The 25,138-nt window shown below is 28.2% G+C and overlaps 1 protein-coding gene across 3 annotated transcripts in view; it reads right to left on the reverse strand.

Annotated features, from left to right (window-relative positions):
- Positions 1–25,138, reverse strand: part of LOC136988213 (short transient receptor potential channel 4-associated protein-like) — an 87,934-nt gene that overhangs the window by 54,175 nt on the left and 8,621 nt on the right. For all 3 annotated transcript variants that reach the window (XM_067286056.1, XM_067286057.1, XM_067286058.1), the window contains exons 2-6: positions 16,232–16,372; positions 16,020–16,154; positions 10,535–10,595; positions 8,165–8,229; positions 3,287–3,440 (exon numbers count right to left, since the gene is read on the reverse strand). In XM_067286056.1, the coding sequence (XP_067142157.1) occupies positions 3,287–3,440; positions 8,165–8,229; positions 10,535–10,595; positions 16,020–16,154; positions 16,232–16,372 (556 nt within the window). The remainder of the gene's footprint in view (positions 1–3,286; positions 3,441–8,164; positions 8,230–10,534; positions 10,596–16,019; positions 16,155–16,231; positions 16,373–25,138) is intronic.

The raw sequence follows: 25,138 nt of genomic DNA on the forward strand, positions 1-25,138 counted from the left end.
ACTTTCAAATTTGTAGTACACAAATCTTTATTTTCTTTTGAGATGTATAATTGATTGCAATAATAAACTTTTATTTCAAAATAAGTTTGTTGACCTCAACCACCTTTTTTACCTTGAAAATTTTTTCTTGTACCATCATAAAAAGATAATTTCAACACAAACAAAAAAAAATGTTCAATTTTTTTCATTTATGAATTTGTTTTCAAGATACAGTTAATTGAACCTTAACCAAAAAATTTTTCTGCTTTTTATACTTTTAATAATTTTTAAATAAAAGATTTGTTGAATCTTAAAGAAAAAGAACTGACAATATTAAAAAAAATAATATTTTACAAAATTGTCAATTTTTTGTGCATAACTCAAACTGGAGTTTAACAAGAGACATTTTAGAATTTTTAAATGAATTTAGTTGATTAATATTTTAAATTATTATTTTAGTTCAAAAAGACAGAAAATTTATCTATCTGTCATCTTTGCACTTCCTGTAATTCACAGAGAAGAGTGACATAGTTCCTTCAAAATTGATAGTAAAGTCAGATGCATTACTTAGATATTGGCTCAAAGATGCCTTATTTCCCCTAGTAACAGAAACATTCAAAACAATTTCATTGGTCCACTAATATGTATAAAAAGAGAAGGGTCACCTTCAATCAAGGCTTTTAGTCATGCATCTGTCACCTTTCAGCCACCATGCTTAAGCTATATTATCCTTATCTGAGTATTAGTTCCTGCTTAATTATGGTGCCCTCACTGAGCACTGAATTGTTAAGCCACAGAATAATCCACTGTCATCGCCAAAGATGATGTAAGATTCTCACAACACTTCAATCACCAAGGATATATTATGTATCAGGTAACAAATTGATATTCTAATGTAACTTCTCTCACTCGTTGAATTATACTGAATTATAAATGATTAGAAAAACCTCTTTGTAGAGATTGTACAGTTATCCATTTATTATTTTGCTTATATTTTAATATTATTTATTAAAAGCAAAAAGTTATACATGTTTGGTTATTTTACAATTAGTCTATTGCCTAACTCCATTGTCAGATTAAGCCCTCTCCTAAATTGACTTCTCCTAAATTAAGTACCACTCAGACAACAAAACAAAAACATTCATTTGAATCATGAGTTAAGACATGCACTTAACTTATCTTAACTGGTGTCAGAACCTTAACAGGAATAAACGACCTCAAGGATCTTTCCTAAAATCAATTACTTTAACATCCTGATAGTGAGGGTTTCACTGTCCCCAATCTCACATTTTCTATCAGCTGGCAAAATATTACTCAAAACATTGGCATCACACTGTATAAGCAAACAGTAAACTCATTGAAATGAAGATAGGGCAAAGATGACATGTAATAATCCAATTATTACTTTGCTTAAATTTTTAGAAATAAATAACTTATTAAGAAATAACATTTTATTTTTATTTGAGAAAAAAATAAATGTATGGGATGAAAACCCAAACTCTTCACATTACTTCAAGATTCAACCAACTATACCAGCCAGTCAAAATATTCAAATATATTTAATTATCTACTTTTTAAACTTTGTATAAAACAGAATTAAAAACTAAATCTGACATTACAAATGAATTCATTAAATTTCAGAAAAGTTTATGTCTCTCAACCAGTAGTAGAGCAATATGGACAGGCCAATGCTCTTTTTCTGGTGCAATATGAAAATTTAATTTGCTGTATTTTTCCTCAATTTTTGTAAGACTAAATTGTCTTGTTGATGGTTATAATTTTTCTAAACTAAGTAGATCAATAATAACTGATAGGATCTACTCTTAATCCTTCAGTAATCTGGGAAATTAATGCTAATTTTGATTGCGATAGCTATCTCCCTTTCCAGCGTCACAGAAAAATTCATAAATATATGTTAAATTTCAGTATATTACATTTTACAAAATTATTTACATAATTTCCCAAAAATAAAAGTTGATTTTATTTCTGTAGATTGTGTGTGTGATATAAATTGAAAAATAAATATTGTAACAAGATTCAAGAATTTTTCAAAACACTAAAGTTAAAAAATCTATATATAAAGCTATCCCCTGTCTTCTATATCAATTGAAGTTTAAATTATTTAAATTAACATTTTGTCAAAAGTCTGATTTTCTCTCTACTGTTGTTTTTTTCCACTGCAAGAAAATACAATTTTATATGTAAATATAAATGATACAGTAATACAGAAACAGAAGCTTTGAAGACTCACTAGAACAAAATTTAGTTTATGTAGTGTGTATAAAACAAAAGAATATAGAATGGGGTTTAAGATTTTAAACTGTTTTAATGAAAACCTATTTAAATCTTGTTTAGTCAGAATATAAAAATTATTTTAAAAATTCAAATTGATTTTTTAATAAATTTTTAATTTATCCAAAATAATGAAATTAAATGTTTCAATAACAAATTTTGCAGCTATTTGCTTACATATTAATAATTTTTCTTATATTTAGAATTATTTAGGTTTTTTATAAATAAAATTTAAATAATCAATGGCAAATTGAATAAATTCAGAATTCAAATTTCATAAGATAGTGGCAATATTTTTACATCATATTCTAGAAATTAAAGGAATACAAAAATGACTTAAAACAGTGTGTGTGAAGAACTATGTATATCACTAGAAGGGATTAAAATTTAGGACAACCTCTTAAGATGTTGCTCTTCAGCACTTCTAAGCACTGGTGGAAAAACCCCAATGTCATTGCACTTTAGGCTTCTGTGTTATACTAAAAAGCCAAGAAAGGAAAGGAAACTATATTTTTGTAAAAACATAAGGTTCTGAAGGTAAAAAGCTGAAGGGTAGTGAGACTGAGGCTTTTTTGCAGCACTTAGCACTACTGAAGAGCAGCATCTTAAAGGGGTAGCTAGTATGAACTTTAACCCCTTCTAGTACTAAAACAATGCATTTGAAAAGATATGTTTATAGGACATTTTTGAATCCCATAGGCTACTAGAACATGCTGAAAAAATAGCACTATTTTACAGAACATCTTATATAAAAGCAATGTGCTAAAGTAAAAATTCAATAAAATCAATTAACTGCAATATTTACTCTATTTAAATAACTTATTTCTACTATCTAACAATATGTTTAAATTCTTAATCAAAATGGATGTCTCAAAATGTAAATTCAACAGATTTTTCTCTCAAATTAGAATGAAATCATTTGTAGTGTGTGAGTTTTTGTTATACAGAACCTAAGAATTCTAACATGTTAGATAAAATGTTCAATTTCAAAAAAAAATTAAATAAAAATACTTACTTATAGTTGATAAATCTAGTGGATTTTTCCTTGATAACAAGAGAGATTCAATTACTTTACATGCAGCTATACAAGTTGTAATGTATTGAAGTAAACCAAATAAACAATGAATAACATCATCACGATTAGCTAACTGGATTGCAATTTCTTCATTCTTAAGTATAAAAAATTATATATATATCATTTATTTTATAATATATATCATATACATTTTTAAAGAAAAATATTTATATTTTTTTCACTTATAGCACAGTTTATACTGAAATTTTAAAGTATTAAAATTATAATGACTTAAATTATTAAGTCATTATATAACATTCCTAAGACAATTGTTTAGGTGAATTGATAAAAAGGGTAAACACAGGAATTTGGCAGGACTATTTTTTTTTAAATGAAGTGCCAAACTATTATTAAGAATGCAACTAAATACTGCTTGTTTGATGCAACTGAAAGTAAGTTTATTAGCAATAAAACATTTTCAGCTTTTCTGCAGCCATCCAGTGTTTTGCTCCATACATAAAGAACATATTTATACTTCTATAAATATTGTAAAAGTTGATGATAGCTACAGAAAAAGTTAAATTTATTAACAAAGCAACACTTTTATCTTCAGTTATCTTAAACAAGAAGCACAAAACTACATTCATACATGAGAGTACCAAGTTGTTGATAATCTTTACGAAATTAGTTAATTTTATGTAATTTTAATTTCATTCCTATTATTTTCTCTTTTTTTAAGAAAAAGGATTAAGAACTATTAGGTATGTTCTATACATCACAGTTCTTTACTTCTAACAATCAGTAAGAATTCATATGTTTCAGATTTTGTTTTCCTATCATACAATATTTGGAGTTACTTTATGTCTAGTTATAAGTGAGATAATTTTATTAATATCTATGCAAATTTCATAAATTAATAAATTTGCAAAATTTACTAATTATATATTTAACTTTGTTTTTTGTTTATCAAAGCATCTTCAAATATATTTAAATTAATACATAAATAATTATGTAAATCAATTTTTAGTTTGCATTATGTTTATAAACCATAATATTCTCAAAATGTTCATGATTTTCAATATAAATTATTATAACACAGAAAATTTTAATTTCTGAAATTTCTCTTCAAAATTTTTCATTAATTCACAGTTATTGAACAACTTTCTCTAGGACTATAGATCCATAATTCATCATTGACTTGCACCAGCATTTCAAATCTGTCCCATATTCCCAACAATTTCCAACTTTATAGAGATTGAAATCCAAGTGTGCACCCTTAATTGTAAAACACTTTAGTACACCTTACAAATTTTTAATTTGCCAGAAATTTAAAACTTTTACAGCCGATTGCAGAGACAATGTTTAGAGGCCAATGGCAGTTTACAGATCGGGTAGACCACAGTTCAGAAAAATTTCATTGCAGAGACAGTGTTTCAAGCTTGCCACAATGTAGACAGCAACTAGAAACAAGTTATTTGACCTACTTTCTAGACTCACTCGACAGCAGGTTTAGAGGCCTTTTTGTAGTTTTGTTGGTGGAAAAGTTTAGATAAAAAATGGATATCATTCCTTTGATAAATATTGTAAACGATACAAATCGACAAAATTATTCATTAATTAATTGCTTGGAGCAAAAATAACAAAATTAAATACTTTAAATTTGTTTTAAAATGTTCATATTTCGATATTCAAATGGAAGAAGACTTAAAACTACAATTAATTTAAATTAGATGCATTTATTTACAATTCGAGTATCATGTCGGTTATAAAACGTTGATGCATTTCAGGGTCATTGTAGTTACAGAATGTTCTGTTAAACAAACGAGACAATTTTAATAATTACTGAAATCTTTTTATAGAAATAAAAAAATATATATATAATAGTAATAATAAAATATTTAAAATTATTTATTTCTACAGTTACGAAGGGTGACAGTAATACGATGTCAAAATAATTCGTTAATTCTATTCGTTGATAATAATTCGTTAGTTCTATTCTGAAGACGAATTTTGAATTTGGTATAAATTTTCTTAATACGGATTTGTTCGTATTTTAAACTGTATTGGCAACGAAATTAAATATTGAAATGGAAAATGGTAGTCATTAACTGCCAAACAATGGTTGTTGACGGCCTTAAGATTTTATTTCCGGAAGCTTTCGGAATATAGCTGGCGACCTTTTCTGACCCAATTGGCCGAACAATTTTTAAAACGGGAGTAATGGCCAATGTTTTTCCAATAGAAGTAATGGCCAATGGAAAGTAAGAGCCAATGTTTTACCGAAGTTCATGTAGGGGGCATTTAGAAATAGATGCTCGTTGTCTTTGCAATGCATTTTAAACTGTAGTTCAGCCAGCCAATGTCTATAGGCCAGAATATTTTGTTGTTAAATATCATTTAATGTAATCTCTGTCTCTGCAATTGGCTGTTAAAGTTAAAAATTTTTAATATTAAATGCATATGATTCCTTCAAATATTCATAATACTAGACATTAGAAAAAAAACAATTGTACAGTAATTCTTTTTACAAGAATAAATTTATATAATTTTCCAAAAGTAATGTAAAATATGCAGTTTTAATTCATATTACTACTTAATAAATTAATTAAAAATAAAGATGAAAAAAAAACTAAAAAAAAATGTTTTATGCTATTTAAATTAAATTAAGAAACTATACTAACTTAAAAATAAAAAATAAAATATGGCATTAATTCTTTTACAAACTTCAGTTATGACAAAACCAGAAAAATAAAACTATAAAAGTCAACATTAATTTAATAAAATATTGACTGCTATTTGTTTTAAACTAAATGATTTAAGTAATATTTTCTGATTAACTTCTACAGAATGATTTTTTTAAGTTCTGACTTAAAATTCAAAAATTTTTACTGTAAAAATGAACAGCATGAGGAGTTTACCAAGACTTATGCTTTGTTCCTTAAACTGATATGTGTAATAAACAATCTTTTGTATATTACAAAAAAAAAAGAAGATACTGGAATTGCCCACCTTCTTGGGAAACAAGTTTATGCAATAGCATATTCTGTGATAAGCAGTAGTGTGTGTGTGGTGATATTTCTTTGATGCACTTGACAATGTTCCTCTTCAGTGCCTCTAGATTGCTGGGATTGTCTATATATACCTCCTTCAAATGTTCCAGAAGTCTGATGGTAAAAATTGGGCAACCTAAGAAGCATAAATTTTTCAAAATTAAATAATTGTCAAAGAATTCTTGCAAAATGCTATTGATGACTTTGCTGTTTTGCCATCACTCCATCTTGTTGAAACTAGCATAATCTCTCATTTGGTTCCAGAACAACAAATTGTTCAATGATGTCTTCATACATGATAGTAGTGACAGTATCATAGAAGAAAAAAGGCCCAATTATTCTTTGATGTAATATTGTGACCACATGCCTACTTTATATGAATGAAGAGGTTGTTTGTAAAGAATGTGTGGGTTTTCGAACAACCCATACATATTGTTCTGGGCATTTATGTAGCCTGATAAATGAAACCAAGCCTCATCTGAGAAAAATGTGGTTTCAAAAACAAATTGTTTTGCTTGAACTGCTGAATCATCAGCAATAATGCATATTTTATCTTTACCAGTGAGTTTAAGTTCATGCACTATGTGCACTATGTATGCTTTGTACTGTACATGTGTAATTTAATTTCTCAGTGGTCTTTCTTATAGAAGAAGGATAATACAACTTGTTATGAAGACAATAAAGTGATTTACTTGGTGATAGCTTGAACAGCTTTATGTCAGCAACTGCAGACTCTCTTAAAATGGAAGGCCTGAGTCAATCTTGGACATTGCTGGTGTCGTGAAATTGCTGTATAAGATCATACAGGGGTGATTTACTTAACATCTCACCAGGAAATTTCAATTTAAGCACTTCCATTGTATTCTCAGATGATTTTGTCCTGAAACAGGCTTTCAGAAAGAAAGTTTTCTGTACAATTGATTTCTACATTACTTGATGCTCTTATACACAATAAAATATGGACTGACAATCTGACTGCTTTAATGAGCAAGTTAAAATAATGTAAAATATAGAAAAGCATGTGCAAACTTGTCACAAGTTCCTGCCCTTTTGTCTGATGTACAAATCACAGAAAGCAACACCCTGAGATAACAGCTCTCACAGGAGAATGAATGCCTTGACTGGGACAAACATCATAGAAGCTCAAAGGGTCAAGCTGATGTGTTGATGTACACATCATCTTTACAACAAATAGAAAACAAGAATTAAAAATTTTTGAATTTTCAGTCCAGAAACTAAAAAAACCCATGCCCTTTTTTTGAAGAAATTAAATTTCTAAACAACATTATTGATATAGTGAGTTTCAGTTCATTCATTATTAGACTAATCAATCAAGCGTATAAAAATTAGTTTTAAAACTTAATTAATATTGTTCATATATAAATTGATAATTAAAACTTCACAATATAATTATTTCAAATAGTCTAAAAATAATACCAAATTCATTAATTCAGAACTATGAATTGAAAAACTGGCTACGTTTACTAATAAAAAATATTTTTGAAATGTAGCATGTTTAATTGCTACATTTCATGTTTTAATTTTGACTTATCTAAAATTTTGATTAAAAAAAAAATAATGGATAAATTATTAAATATATTTAATATGTACTATTAATTTCAGATAAGTTGTATTAGGATAGTTATAGAATTTTAGGTATAGAATATTCATAAAATTTTCTATCTTTTCATTGTCAAATGCTAAAACAGCATATATTTACGTTAAAAAAAATATTCAGAGTACAGTATAACTTAAACGTCAATCTTTTCTTTGAATTATATAAATAAATTTATTTATTTTTACCTTATTTCTTGTATGTATTACTTACTTCAACACACAAACTATGTAATAATTCTAAAGCAATCCCTTTTAATTGTAATCCTGAAATTGTTTCTGCAATGATAAATTAAAAGTGAACTTATAGGTTTAGAAGTAAAAAATTTTTATTTAAAATTTTTTATTAATAATATAATCCAAGTTAATTTAAAATATCTGATTTAACAAAAGTATAAATAATAATAAATTAATATTAAAACTTTTCTGCATTTTGATAGTTTTAGTGTTGGTAGTAAAACTGAAATTTCACATATTTATAATATGTCAAATTTATATACACAGTGAAACCGCCATTAGTCTGAACACTCTGTAATCAACTTTTAATGATATTTTCCATTATTTGTTTTCATTTTTTGTATGCAACTACACTATAGTTTATTTCACATCTTCAATTAATAATTATTTATTAACATTTCTTCATTCCTCCCATTTTGACTTTACCCAAGCAAATAAACATGCAAAAACTGATTTCAGATGAATTAAATTTCCCATTGATTGTTAACTTCAATATCTGTTGTTTTGATATATGTTGTATACAGTATTTGCAAAACCAATTTTCTGTATATATCAAGGGTTAACTGTATTTTAATATAAAATTCAGTATCATGTATCATTACAACATTTTCAATGCTGTTTACTAAATTGATTTTCTATTAAGGGATAACAGTTCATATAAAATTCCCAATAGGAATACTATACAAATTTATTTGTTGTTACCACTTACAAATATACTAATAATCACAAAAGTTTCCTGTATCTATCTAGCTCTGACATAACACATTTTTAATTATAGCAATACAGTTTAATATAAACAATTGTAATGAATGTATTAAGTCAAAAACTAATAACTAATAAAGTGCATATAGTACTAAAAATATTTTTGAAATCTTTTATTTATGTAAATATAATTTAACATATAAATATGACAACATTACTGATTGAATAAGATCTTGAATTGTCTGTCTTATTATATTATCAATCTATGCATATACCATTAAAATCAATTACTTAAGCTTTTTGACCATATACTATAGATATAATTTCTATAATCTCTAAAACAGGGTTTTTAGCTTGTTATAAATATTTATTCAAAAAAAAATTCAATGTGATGTCACAAATTTTATGTTAATAAACAGTAGAATATTAACAATGCATATATAAATACAACAATTAAGAAAAATATTTTAAAAATATACTAAATTACAAAATTTGTTTTTGTTTTATTTACTAAAACAAAAACAAATTGAATAAAAACATTTTTTTTAAGTTATAATTCTATAATCTATTATTAAAAAAATATATATATATATATATATTTTTTAAACTTAAAGTTACCATAGATTATTAATTAAAAAATACTGCAGCATTGGCAATCTACTATACCAAATTCAAAAGAACTCTAAATAATTTACAATTTTAACAAATATAAATTATAACTGAAGTGAAAAACAAAACTGAAAATTGAGTACTTTATAATTAAAAATAAATTTTATAACCAGAGTTTTGTTAATGATATGATGAAAAATTGCTTAAGTTGTAATTTATAAATTATGGGATCATATAATATGATATTGAATTAGTTAATTTAATAATATATTTTATGTTCCTAAAATGAAAGTAGGTGAAGGTTTCAGATTCCAATCAGCAAAAGATGAAGATAGCATAGTAACAAGAGCTTGTAAAAACATCACAAAAATTAGCTTCCAGGACTGCTTTGACAAGTGATAGGGATACCAAGAGAAGTGTGTAGGTACAGTAAGAGCTTATTTTGAATGATTTAGTGTAAGAATGTGCATTGTATACTAAAACCTGTGTCAAAAGTTGTTTTGAGTACCTCGTAATTTCAGTGTAATTAATAAAGAGTTGTATTAAAACTGGAGTCTGAAAAATATAGTTAAAGCAATTTTTTATATGATACAGTTGTTGACTGTCTAATTAGCACAGTTCCTTTATTGCAATTCTCATATACAAACAACGAATTGTGTCTTCATTAAGAAAAATTTTTTCCTATCTTACTGGAGTCTGCATAGTGAAAGAGTAAACATGAATCAGCCCGAGCATGGAAGGATCTATGTCAATGAAAGAGATGGAAGGAGACATATGAAAGAGATCTGATCCCTGTCTCAACTCCCGAAGGGTAGCCACATATCTCTTTCCTTTCCTTTCATCTGACAATTCTTCCAGCTCAGGCTAATTTGTGTTTACTCTTTTGCTGCACAAGCTATGTACCTGATAAAATTTTGTTAATTATCAATTGTAAAATTTAAAATATTTAGACATAAAATTTTATCACCTTAATAAGAAAATAGCTTTACAACTGATTCATTCATTACATTAATAGATATTTATATGAAATACATACCTTGTTTAGCAGCAACATATGGAGGAAGAAGTGTATGAGACATTAAAAATCTCAAGAGAGCCTACAGAAAAACATTAGTTTTAATATATGGTTTGAACAATAACAATTTTAATAAAAAATTTTTTTAATTTTAAATATGTGAAGTTAAATATCTTAAAAAAGTTTTAAAATTTTTACATATTCACATATGATAAAGTAAAAGTTGCTTGAACTAAAATTTTTTTATGCAGTTATCTATTTCATTTCTCCAGAAATTTGGAGCACGCCAGTTCACTGCTCATACTGATAAATTTCAAGTGAAAGCTTTTTCAGCATCTTCTAATAGAGTTGTTTAAGTTTTTGTTTCTATACTGTCTACTTGGATCTTGTTTATAAATAGGACTTATTATACTGGTGTAGTTTCTAAACAAACTAAGTCCCATCTATAAGATCCAAGTAGACAACATAGAAACAAAAAAGTAAAACATTAAGGACAAACAACTTTTAATTATTTTTTATCTATAATTGTTTATTAGTGAGAATTTGTTTTCAACTTAAAATGAAACAAATTCTGGAAACACTTATATTATATTATATTTTATTTGTTATTAATGAGTGATTTGGAGTTAAACCTAGGACCAGCTAGACACACTCTTTATTTCTCCTTTTAAGTGGCAGATTCATATTCCCAACACTGATTCATTATTCTTGTGATCATGTGTCATTTTCCAAGTTGGCAAGAATAGAAAATTATTTTGGAAGTTTTGCATTGTTCCCAAATTTCTTATAATAGTGGAATTTACAAATTTATTGAAAAGGTAAAACAACAACACACAACACCGGGGTGTAGTAAACAACGTACCCTATGAACCGATGACTGGTGTGTGATGAAAAAACAAAAGGAAAAGTTCACCAATAATGTTTTTGAACTCCCTGAGTTCTTCAAGTATTAGAAGAAATTCTAATGGAATATTTTTATTCCAAATGTTTTATGTTCCATCAGAATTCCTTCTAGTAACATTTTCAAACTCAGGGGAGTTTGAAAATGTTAGTGGTGAACTTCCTTTCTTGTTTTTTTGCCACACACTGGTCACCGAGTCATAGGGTGCGTTGTTTATTGAAAAGGGATTTGGTAAGAGAGTCAGCTTATCGCAAATTTGAATGAAAAGACTGTTAGTTTGAGTGACACTCAGACTTTAATAGGAAACTGGAGTTGTAATTTAGAAGTTAGAAGCTTAAAAAGGATAACACCAAATCAGAACAAAACACCCAAGGTTTCCTGGCTTATAATTCCTTGTCAGTTTGTGATAATTCTCGTCCATAAATTCCCTCAGTTTGTTAACCATGGCCATGGGTAATGTGTATTAAACCATCAAACATCAAATGTGTTCCATACCCTCTATACAGCCCAGACCTTGCTCCATACGACCTTTTGTTTTGTTTCCTCATCTGAAACTAGAGTTGCAGAGCCAATGTTTCAGCTCATTAATGTATCAATGATGGTTCTGAAGAAGATGTCAGAAGATTTATTCCAGAATGTCTTCCAAGACTGGCAGACACATTAGGCCAAGTGCATACAACTCAGTGGGGACTACTTTGAAAAACTATCAACCTGGACCCTGCCATATTTTGTGAGTAATAAATTCATCCTCAGTCTTTTCTGACTCATCCTCTTATATTCAAGTTTCTTTCTACTGTCTGAATGAAAATTAGATAATTATTTCAGTAAAGTAAATATTTGTTATCTAGGTCAAATAGTGTAAATATTTTTATATACCCTGCAAAACTGCTATATATGTACAATGCCTACCCACTTTACTTGCAGACTCTTAAGAATAACATCAATAAAGAGAAGATAAATTTTTATTTTTAATTACAATAGGAAAAGACTTGACATTAGATTTCCTCCCCTTCTAAATCCCCTAATAAATACATAAAATATAACAAGAATAATACAACCAACTAAAAACTAAAATACAACAAGTAAAAAAAGAGCTAAAGAAGAAAAAAATTAAGAATTGTACAATAACCATTTACAACCATTTTTGAAATAAGAATATTATTTATTTAATGAAAGACAACAGCCATACACAAAGCCAGCAGAAGAAGAAGAGGAAAAGAGGGGAAGAAAAGGAGGGTGAGGAGACAGAAAGAGAAGAAAGAATAGATCCCTCTGAGTAGTGTATGTAAAGTTACTACTACATCTACAATTAATGTTGGAATGTAGTTTTTAGATTGCAAGGCCGTGGGTCTAAAAGAAAACCAGAGTTGTAGCATACACCAATAAGTAGTACAGCTACATATAAGCTAGACAGAGTAAAGTTTAATGCTTAAAACTAAAGTAAATGCTTCAAACTAATACTGAAATAACAAAAAAACTAAGCTATCAAGCCTTATAAGAAGCAGAATAACCTAACTGAAACAACTAGGAAAAACAGCAAATATGCTGATAACTAACTTAAGATTAACTTAGTAGCAAATTATATTTAAGATAGTATAACTAGTTTTAAGTTATAGCTAACTTAGTTAACTTATTACTAAACAAGAATACTGACAAGGACAACAACTCAGACAGACTAGAGCAGTGTTTTTCAACCTATTTTATCTCACAACATACTTGAACCGATAATTAAATTTCCATGGCAAAAATTTCCTCGGATTAAATCACGTGATTTAAAGTCGCGTTTGTAAACATTCTATCATCACATTACTTGCCACTTAACCTAATTTTTTGTGTCTATATTTTTGTGAATTAAATAAAACAGTATTGTTCTTCCTTAAAATAGCAGCAGGTTACAACAATAGTTATTTAAATTAATAATTTTCATTTACATAAGAAAAATAATTAACATTGTCTTAATTTGCATTTAAAAGTGACATGGTAATTACCTTTATAAACCTGCCCAATATCCTGCTGTTTCTAAGTTAAAATAATTTGAACTAAATATGGGCAATTATAAATATGTTTTTGATTTAAAGAAAATTTCAGTTTAAATGAAATAACCCAGTGTTATGCGCACACAATTTTGCTTATGAATAAATATATTTTCTACTACATTATGTATACATTCATTTATTATAACAATAAAAAACTCATATAATCAATTTAGAGAGATTTTAATTTTGACATGTACACTTATTGTTCTTTGGGCTTCTTTCAAAAATAATTTGTTTAATAACCTTTGAAAATTTTCTTGGCACACCTACGCACCTCTCTTGGCACACCAGTGCGCCATGGTACATTGGTTGAAAATCACTGGACTAGAGCATGCAATAACAGACTTATGAGCAAAACAACAATTTTTTTTTAATTTTTATATTTTTTATAATAAATAAGAAGACAACATAAACGGCAATGGACAATAAACAAAACAGTACCTGACAACTACAAAGAAATGAGACACACCACAAAAGAACTAGCTGTACAATTAACCTTAACTTGAATTACACAATGCAAACAAGGAAGCCTGTGTGTTGTGTGCCATCAGGGAGAGAGACCACAAGGGTTTTGCTGTGGGATATGAATGAAAGTAAGTGATGGTACATTGTACACGTTTGGATGAGTTGCAGTGGTGTACAAGGCCAGTTGTAACCCTCCAAAACTGCCCCTCTCATTAAGCTATTCCTAATGTTTGTGTACCTATTGCAATGGAAAATTTAATGGATAGACATTTGATCCTCATGCAGCCTGCATTTGCAGTGCGGGCTGTCTCCAAGGTTAAACCTATGCAGATATTTCTTGAAGTTACCGCAGCCTGTAAAAAGCTAAGTGGGATTAAAGCTAAAGAAAAAGTATAGAAGACTCGCAATTGTGTCAACCATGAGGATAAAAGTGTAGGTAAGCCTACTGGTAGTGTCGTGGTCCTGACTGTCTTGCCAGAAAATGGTAATTTGTTTTTTGACATGCATGTCAATGTAAGAACTAGGAATATAACTGAAAGTGCTAGTGACTGTAGACTTAGCAGCTGATTTGGCAAGATGATCAGCAACCTCATTTCCAAAGACCTGTACATGACCCAGGCCCCATTAAAAATCTACTCTGATAATGTTATTTAAGTGCTTAAGAAAATGTTATGTACGAGGTGCACAAGTTTAATGCGGCTAACAGACCTGGCTATCCTGTGTAAAGCTACCCTACTATTTGAAGAAGTAGTAGTCAATGTGAAGTAAATGTTTAGAATTAACAATATTTTGCAAACTGTGGTAAAAAAATGATTGTTTAGAAAGAGAATTAAAAAAACAGTGTAAAAATATTTGAAATAGTGTAAGTATTATGCAAGGGAACTCTTAAGGTAAGCCAATCAGATGACATGAAACTGTTGTTGTATCTATGGTGTAATAATTGATCAAAATATTTTATATAATCATAAAATAAGTCCTAATATGGACTTAGCAATGTTTGGGTGACTGGTTAAAAGTAAATTATAAAATTTATTTAAGGTCAGGTATATTTTATTAAGTTCTTTCACAATTTTATCCAAAAGAGAGGGGACAGTCATAGATCAGATTGTTAAACAATAATTGAGAAGGGATTGAAAATTAAAGAAAAAGAAATGTAAAACAATTTTAAACGATATGGAATAGCAAAATCTCCATAAAATTCCATGTCGAATGGCAAGGATTTAACTAGTCTGTCCATGTAATTTTTAAATGAAGGTTTACTATTAAAAATAACACCAAATTGTTCACAGAATTGACATATTTAAAGTGATCAGCACAAATATCAAAGGAAGGAAGGAACAATTCCTAGTTAACTATGTGCTTTATGTTAGTAAAGCATATAGTGATGGTTTTTATGAGCATTAACTTTTAAGTTGGTCTTTTGAAATAAATCAAACAATAAATTTAAGTCTGATTATAGAGAAATGGGGTCATGATTTATTATTTTGATATCATTGGAACTACAACATTTTCTCTGTAGTTGTATTATGCACAGGAAGTTGCATATATGTTATGATTATTGTTGTATTATGTATTGGTTTTTGCATATATGGATTTTGATTTTGTATAGAGATTACCTTTTTACTGTATTATATTTACTTTATTTGTTTGTTATGTGACAATGTTTGTTCGGTATTTTTCTTTTTTGTTCCCCGTACAAAGGGTATTTTGTACCTTGTACTAAAATAAATAAATATAACATTTTCTCATTTGCTATATAATTAATTCTTAGAAGAGTTAAATAATCACAGATTAATTTAGAAATAAGCTTGTGAAAAAATAAAAATAAAAAGAAGACAGAGATAAAGATAATTTATTCATTTTCAGGAAGTGTAAATAATTGGTTATTGGCATTATTAGAATTGTTATAATTGTAATAATGCTAACCAATGTATAATCAATAACTGTATTCTATATTTCAAAATCAAAAATTTTATCACATCAATTCAAAAATTAAATTTATAAAATAAAAAATATGCACCTTTATTTTATTTTTACACTTCTTTTGAATTTTTATTGGTATATTTTATAAATTTAATAAAATTTTTAAAATAAAAATTCTTACTTTTACTCCACCAAATAAAGAAAACATTTTAGCCCATTTAGATGGTGATTGAACTTCTGATCCATCATCATCATTGTCTTCAGCTTCTAATAAATTAATCAATCTTTCTGATTTGGCTAATTTTTGTTTTAACCACTATAAAAATAAAATTTCATTAAGTAATAATTTCTATTTTGAATTAAAGTTATATTCAATATTTATTAAATTCTTACCCAAAATGTTTCCAAACATGAATTTACATTTGGAATCCATTGAACAGAAAACTCTTCTAGTAGCCTTACATGGTATAATAATTTTTCTATATCAATCCCATCCAAACCATACCAATTGCTTTTATGTAAAGAAGCTGGTAGCTTTAAAATTAAAAACCAATATTAAAAATTTAAATAATTATGTATGTATAAAGATGAGAAGAATGTACTTAACATGCAGACAGAAAAAAAATCTTGTAAACAATATAAAGAAATAGAATACACTTAAATAGACTATACTCTGTGCCAAAATACTTGGTGCAAAGAATATTAGATAGTAAACTTTAGGGCAAATGACTAAGATATCTTCATAAATTTGCAAAACAGCTATCTCAATTAAGTTATTCTGGTCTCAAGACACCAAAGATTTGCAAAACTGGAGAGACATTTCAAACTGCTTTTTTCAGAGCTGTTATAAATCAGTAGGAAAGAATGACTGATTAATTTTAAAATATAACTTATTAAATATAAATGTTGCTTCACTAGTCCATGATTCAGTTTTTTTACTATAAAAATAATAGCAAACTGTGTTTTTATTTGTTATCAATTTAATTAGTTTATCATTATTTTGGATCCACTAATGAAAATTCTATCTTATATCAATTAAAAGATTCTTAGAACCAACTGGATGTGAGACAACAAGATACTGAAAAACATCTTATTGACTTCCATCAATGAGTTTAATACATTAGAAATGTTTTTGACCTATTCATAGGTACAAACAGATTAGTTTTGTATTCAATCTGTTGGTTTATTCAATTTCTGTAGGTTCTAACTGAGAAAAACTATGTATGGGTCAAAAACATTTTTAATGTATTAAACTCATTGATGAAAGTCAATAAGATGTTTTTGGTATCTCGTTATTTTGTACCAGACTTTTTCTGATACAAGATAGATTATCTGAATTATAACACACCAACAACTGGCATAAATCATCAGGCTATAATATGGAATTATTCTAAATTACAAATGAATTTGGCACTAGAAAAAGGCGTTAGGCACCATCTCAAATTAAAATTAATAATTAAATATTTAATTAAATAATTTAGATTAAACTGGAAGAAAAGAATTGGCCCGAAGTGGGACTTGAACCCACAACTTCCACTTACTGTGCAGATGTGTTGCCAGTTATGCTACCCAGACCTCCAGTCCAATCTCCTCTTCCAGTATATTTAACATTAAGCTATAATCATCGTCGGTTATTACAGTGTCGACTGGGGACACATCCAGTAACTCATCCAGTAAACATCCACACAAGGCACTCAGTTGGCCATCGCATATCTGGCAAGGCATAGATATACATATAAACATCCCTACAAACCTGATGTAATGCAATAACACACCAACAACTGCCATAAATCATCAGGCTATAATTTGAAGTAATTTAGAATTAGTTATTCCAAATTATAGCCTGATGATTTACAGCAGTTGTTGGTGTGTTATTGCATTACATCAGGTTTGTAAGGATGTTTATATGTAGATCTGAATTATTTCAAACAATATAAAAATTCTCTCATATTGTAAGACATCATAAAGACATGAAAGAATCTTTTGAGTAATTTTTGTTATAGCAGCTATTGGCATTAGATTTTATTATTTGATATCATATATTTATTACAGAGAGAGATGTTGCTATGCATGCTTCTTTTAGACTTACTGCTATAATTATTGTTCTGACAGAGTAAAAATGCTTATTTGATTGATTATACTATATACATAGGCTGTATTTTTTTCGATCTCCAATGGTCCATAAAAAAAAAACAAGTGTAAATAAAGTGAATTTATTACCAAAAGTTAGGTACAAACATGGTTACTTTGACATAATCACTATGAAGATTGAAGAATTTGTCATATCTGTGGATGAGCTTTTCCATCCCCTTGTTGCCGTCAATGACTTGAGATGGGCCCTAACATTGTTTCGAAGATCATCATTAGTCTTGAACCTCTGCCCTCCTAGCCACTTTTTCTGTTTGGGATAGAGGTGGAATTTGCTCGGTGCTAAATCGGGGCTATACACTGGCTGTTTAAAGGTAGTGAAGACTTCCACCTTTCAAATTTCCAACCAGCTTAGAATTTTTAATGTGTGAAGACTTCCATCTCTTTCCTGAACTGAAAACGTGGCTAGCAGGGCAGAGGTTTGAGATTAATGACAATCTTCAAAACAATGTTGTTAAGGCCATCTCAGTTTACTGGCGACAACATTCTATGACAAGGAGATGGAAAAGCTCATCCACAGATTGACAAATTCCTCAATCTTCACAGTGATTATTGTCGAAAAGTAACCATGTTTGTACCTAACTTTTGGTAATAAATTTTGTTATTTACACTTGTCTTTGTTTTATGGACCATTGGAGCTTGAAAAAAACCACACTTGTAGTTTTACATTCTGGAAAAATTCAAAATAAAGGATGTTTTGAAATTTAATTTTTTGCTTTTGGTGGCAGGATTGGCATTTCATGCATTTGCACACAAAAATAATGAGAAAGGCTTAAAAATATTAAAAATTTTTTAAATGGATGAGAAATTTTGAATATATGCAGTATATATGTCTGAACAATTCATTTATAATTATACTAATTAGTCTACTAAGTAAGACTAATTTTGAAGTAGAATGGTATTTGAAAACATTCTTAAAAACAGTAAATCATTTCAAACTTATGATAAAATTTTTCTTCTGACAAATTTTATTTTTACACTATTAATAAAAATCTTAATACTTTTAATAAATGATAAATCAGTGTAAAATGATTACATGTCTTCTAATACAAAAATTTTTTTTTTTTTTACTGAAACTTGAAAATATTCAGTATTTTTGTAAATACTTTTTAAAAACAATATTTATAAAATATTTTTAAAAACAATTTATGTTAAATATACTTTTATATCAAAAAATTTTTCAACTTTAATTATTTGCATATTTCTCTAAAACCTGACATTTTTGCAAAGACTTATTTATATAAATAGAAAAATTTTAATATTAGATGTCAAGAAAGAGAATATGATATAGCAAATTTTATTTTCTAAGTATCAACCATATGTACAGTACATGGGAATTAATTCAGAAATAAAACAACATATTTTCAAACTAGTTCTTAAATTTTTACCTATGATCTATAATGTTATTGTAACATGAAGACAACAAGACAAAAGATCTATGTTTATTCCCAAAACTAAGAATTTTTTTTTGTCTAGACTCATGATAATCACAGATTTAGATTGTATACAGCAGAAAGCAATAAATGGTACAGGAGGGTCTAATGATGTGTTCACTTGTTTATAATCGATCAGCGCAAATCGCAACCGTCAATCTCGTAACGGTCAAATCGTAACGGTCAACTCTTTGATAACAGGTGCGTGTCTGGGAATTGTAACGGATAAGTTACGGCGGCACTGATCGATTATAAACAAGTGAATACATCATTAGACCCTCCTGTACTTTCTTTTGAACTTGTCTCAATTTTGATTTATTAGGAATTTTTTGAACAAATTCATAATTGATATTTTGTCAATTATGTACTCTGTCAAAGCTGCCTATGTGTCATACTATTATGTATTTTTACAACAATTATCTGTTATATATACAATATATATAACCAGATAACTAGTGCTATTTGTAACAATACATAACAGTATCAAATACTGGCAATATTGACAGAAGATATATCTTTATATAAAAAAAATATATTAAAGATTACCCTTATAATTTTAAGCAACTTAAAATAGAACTAAAACTAATAAAATAATTTGGAAATTTTCTTAAAAATAACCATGCAATTTGTCATTTTTCAATCCAAAAACAGAAAACTAAATTCATGACTATCAATACATAGATTTGATTATAATATTTAAAAAAATTTTTAACAGAATGTCTTCAGATATAATTTTTTAAATTTTAACACTCAAAATGTAGTTTTTTTTAGCCATATATTTTTGTTACTTGTGTTTAGAGTTGTTATCTGCTACATCTTCAAAGAGGATTAAGTGCACTCCTTCTTTAACTATTTTTCTTTTTTCTTGTCATCAGATGTCACATAGATGTTATCCTAGAATCTTAAAGAGGAGACTGGAAGTTGTCTCAAGTATGAAAGAAAGAGTTCTATGTTACATATTTACTTTGTTACATATTTACTTTGTTACATATTTAATTTGTTCTCTAAAGTATTAATTCTTTTTCTCTTAATATATCTAAAAGAGATAAGTAAAGTAAATATACAAAAATCAACATTGAAACTTGAATAAAAACTATATATATATGTAGTTTATTGTTATATGATATATGTAAGTTGGGTGACATTTGTACTCCAACTTACATTTTATTAAAATAATTCTGCAACTATTATCTCTGAAATTTTGACTCACTCATCTCCATTTGTAAATAATTATATTTGAAAAAAGTGCTTTACATTTTTAGTAAAAATAATTGACAGAAAATATCGGGCAGGATATATTTGTATCATTCTAGTATTTTCTGTGACAAGTCAACTGAATCAGAACAGGATTTAAACCCAATATAGTTTTTTCAGGAATACAGTCTTTGCTGCAAAACAAATAGATGCCAAAGCATATTTTCAGTAACATTGTCAATATCACTGGTATCAATGCATCTGCATTTGTCACTGCATTTCTTGAATAGCCAAGAAATGTATGATGCTTATCAGCAGTTTCTGTTTGCCATAAGAAAGATCACTCTCCATATTTAGTGTAGTCAGAAGATAACTGGTCAAGTATGCATTCATCAAGCAATGAGGGCTGATAAGCCAAAGCTTCCTACATAATGACAGCAACATCCAAACTTATGGAAAAAGGCTAAGCAGGTTATTGTTACCTTTGTGATAGAAGAAAGGACAGAAAAATCCCAAAAGTTCATGGAATAAATGTTACAAGTTCATGTGTTGCAACAAATTTTTACAGATATCAGAGAAATTAAAGTGTAGAGTAATTTGGCTCAAATAACAGAACTGAGAAACTATTTGGTTTGGTCTGTTAAAAAAAAATTTAATGAAAAATTGTGCATGCTTAGAATTGGTGCACCCTAGGACAGGGGTTCCCAACCTTATGCCTGCGGGCACACGTGTGCCTGTGGAGCTTTTTACATGCACCTGCAGCCAAGTTTTGAAATAATGAAAAAAATTAAATATTGTTTATTGTGTGGAACAATCGGAATCGGAAAACAATTTATGTGGAACAATCGGAATCGGAAAAAAAAACATGCCAAAAGTCATTACAAAACCAATCACAATTCTTATGAGGTTAAGTTATATGTCTAAATCTGAGTTAAGAAAAAGAAAATTTAATCAACTAGAATCGGGATTATCTACCCAGCAAGTATTTTTTACCAGCCATGTAAATAAAAATAAAAATGTCACTATTGCTTCTTTTAAAATTTGTTGACAAAACGAAAAAAAAAAAAAAACCATTTTTAGAAAGTGAACTATTGATATTTAAGGAAGCATTTCTCATTGGAGCCGATTCATTATTTGAAGGATTTTCTAATAAGTAAGAAATTATTTCAGTAATAAAAGATTTGCCATTATCAAACAATACAAGTAAAGAAGAATCTAGGCAATTTCAACAGATTTATAGTCAATTGACATATGATTTGGAAGAATGAGTATTTCTCATTACAATTAGCTGAGTCAACGGATATATCAGATACAGCGCAATTGGCAGTAATGATTAGAATGGGATTCAGTGTTTTTAGTGTGAAAGAACTATTAAAGTTACTATCAATGCAAGAGCAAACAAGGGGTGAAGATATTTATAATATCTTTAAAAATTACACAATGGAAATTAATATGCCTTTATACAAGTTATCAGCAATAAATACTGATGGTGCACCAGCAATGGTGGGCCACAATAATGGATTCATTTCCGAACTTTATATATATCACTGCATCATACATCAAGAATTTGTGTGCCAAAATATTATCCTTTGAACATGTTATGAATGTTGTTGTTAAAATAATTAACAAATTCAAACAAATCCTTTATCACACAGATTGTTTAAAGCCCTTGAAGAAGAGGATGAATCTTCCCAAGCTGATCTTGGTTAAATAAAGGCAAAGCACTTAACTGATTTTTTGATCTTTTGGAAGAGATACAAAAATTCCTTATTTCAAAAGGTCAAACGTTTGAACTTTAGATAACCTACAATGGTTGATGGCTTTGGCTTTTTTAACTAACATATGTGAAAAATTGAGCAGTTGAAACCTGGATCTCCAGGAAAAAAATTAACATTAGCTGAAATGATTAGCTCTATAAAAGCATTCAAAGCCAAAATACAGCTTTGTATAAATAACTTGTTGAAAAATTCTCTTGTACACTTTCCAAGGATGAAAAAAGGACTGGTGAAAATAATTTTGACCAACCATTACTTATTTCTCATCTTAAAAACCTTTTGGAACAGTTTGAAAGTAAATTCCAGAAATTTACCATTATTGAACCGATGGCTACAATTTTTGTAAATCCTTTTACTACACAAGTAGACATTACTGAAACTGCTAAATCTATAGCAGAACTTCTTTAGAAGAAGCATCAATAATTGAAGAAAAGATTTTAGATTTTCAAAATGACATCATATTAAAATCTCACAATACAGATGAAAACTTTTGAAATTTAGTTGATCATAAAAAGTATAATCTTTTGAAAAAAGGAGCCTTCAAAATCAAATTGTTTTGGTTCCACATATTTATGCGAATCTTTATTTTCCGTCATGAATATTATAAAATCAAAAATCAGATCTCAACTTACTAATGCCAACATTGAAAATTGTTTATGATTGGGATTATCATCTTACACTCCCAACTGTGATAAATTAGCAAAATGAAATGAAGTGTCAAAGATCACACTAATTCGACTTTTAATATGTTAATAAATAATATGTTATAGTAAATATATGTTACAAAATGCATGTTATAATAAAGGACATTTAATTTTGTTTTTTTTTTTTTTTTTTGGAACTCCGATTTGCACCCGCCACTAGATTTTACAATCCTGAATGCACCTGCAATACAAAAAGGTTGAGAAACCCTGCCCTAGGACATAGCCTAGTCAGCCTGTTCAGTAATTAGCCACTGACTATATCAACTAATTTAAACAAGAAGAGGTATTGTGATGTTTATAATGTTTCAATGTTTTTTTATTTACGGAAATACTCATTTTCCCTCACTTATTCATTACCAATAATTATTGGTGATAAAAAATCCAAATGAGAGTTTAGAAACAGGCCATCTTATACAATACATCATCATCAAGCAGCATCCTCTACTGTTATCCAAAAATAGATATTTATCTTCCATGCTAGCCTGTATTCGGCTACTATTCCATGCTTCTATTTTCATTACTACCAACTTTGTTTTAAAAATATAAATAATTACATTTTGGGTACATAACTTATGTACAGTACCTTGCTTGGTAATCAATAGCATTTAAATATTTTGGTATTACAAGAGTTAAAGTATCAATGATGATGTAAAACTAAAAACAGAAAGTATATCATAATGATTAAATGACGGACAAAAACTGTAAAAGATAACAGAGATAAAAGGAGTCATTTTAAAAAAATAGTAAAGCACAAGTGAGAAAGATTATTAATGGTATAATGTCTTTCACTTCCTTCTAAACAACTATAAAATTATGGCTATTACAGATATCCCTTGATTAATGCAGTTAATTAATCCCTCAATGCTACTGCATATATCAAAATTACATTAATCAAATACAGTATCTATGTTAAGTAAAGGTAGCTGGTAATTAAAACTTCTGCCACTTATATAAAGGGATTGGCACAATTAACTTTGTGCATTAATCAAATTCCGCATTAAGCAAGGGATACCTATATAACTATATTTCACAGGGCATATATATTACATTAAACAATTCTGCATAGCTGTAGCAATATTTTGTAATATATGTTGTTGTTTTAAACTTTCTTTAAAAAGGCTTTGAGTTTGTTTTATAGCAGATCTTCTTTGATGCAATGTCCTGCAGTCATCTCAGCATCAGTTTTCATGAGTGATCTGTCCCATACAACCAGGCTGTCTCATTTTGGACTTGGCCAACATCATAGACCATCTGACTTGGTCTGCAATGGGCATGAAAAATAAAGCCCTTTTAGCACCCACAGGGTACGGGAAAAAATCATCTCAGCATTAGTCACTCACTCAGTACAATCAAGGTTAAAAGTACTACAGTATTTAGATTCTTGGTGCATTCATGGTAGAGCATTTATGAATTAGACAAAAATTAGTGTATTCAATTACCGGTTTGTCTTGGATAATGCAGAACCTTGGATAATTGGCATTACTATATACAATTAAACTAACCGGCTGAAATTTTCTTTATAACTAATACTTTCAGCCATTTTAAAAACATATTCAAGTTTTTACATTAATCAGTACAGAACTAATTCAAAATATCCAAAATTTTAACAAAATACATAATGGAACAAAGTTCCATAAATTAATTCAAATAAAAGAATAGGAAGCATGTAGAAACAAAATTACAAAATTTTAATATTTTGAATTAGTAAGAAATGATTGAATTACAAAAAATAATTAAAAAACACCTATTTTCGTAGGTTTTTAAATATTCTTTGTAACTTGTTTTGATGTAAAAAAAATGGCCGTAAATTTGTAAGAAGTAATGATAAAACCTGAAAATGGACCTAATATGAATAATGATCATAGTCTAGAACAGTTCTAGACTATGATGATTAACTGTTCTAGACTATGATGATTAAGAAATATATAATAGAATCAAGGTTGAGGTAATTTAGTCATGTGGAACGACCTGAAGTGGAACTCATAAAACAAGATCACAAAGACAATAGTGAGTGGATATCAAAGGAAAAATTATCATCAGAAAAGA

The sequence above is a fragment of the Centruroides vittatus genome, unplaced genomic scaffold, assembly GCF_030686945.1.
Source record: "Centruroides vittatus isolate TY-2023 unplaced genomic scaffold, ASM3068694v2 scaffold_324, whole genome shotgun sequence".
Lineage (NCBI taxonomy): Eukaryota > Metazoa > Arthropoda > Arachnida > Scorpiones > Buthidae > Centruroides > Centruroides vittatus.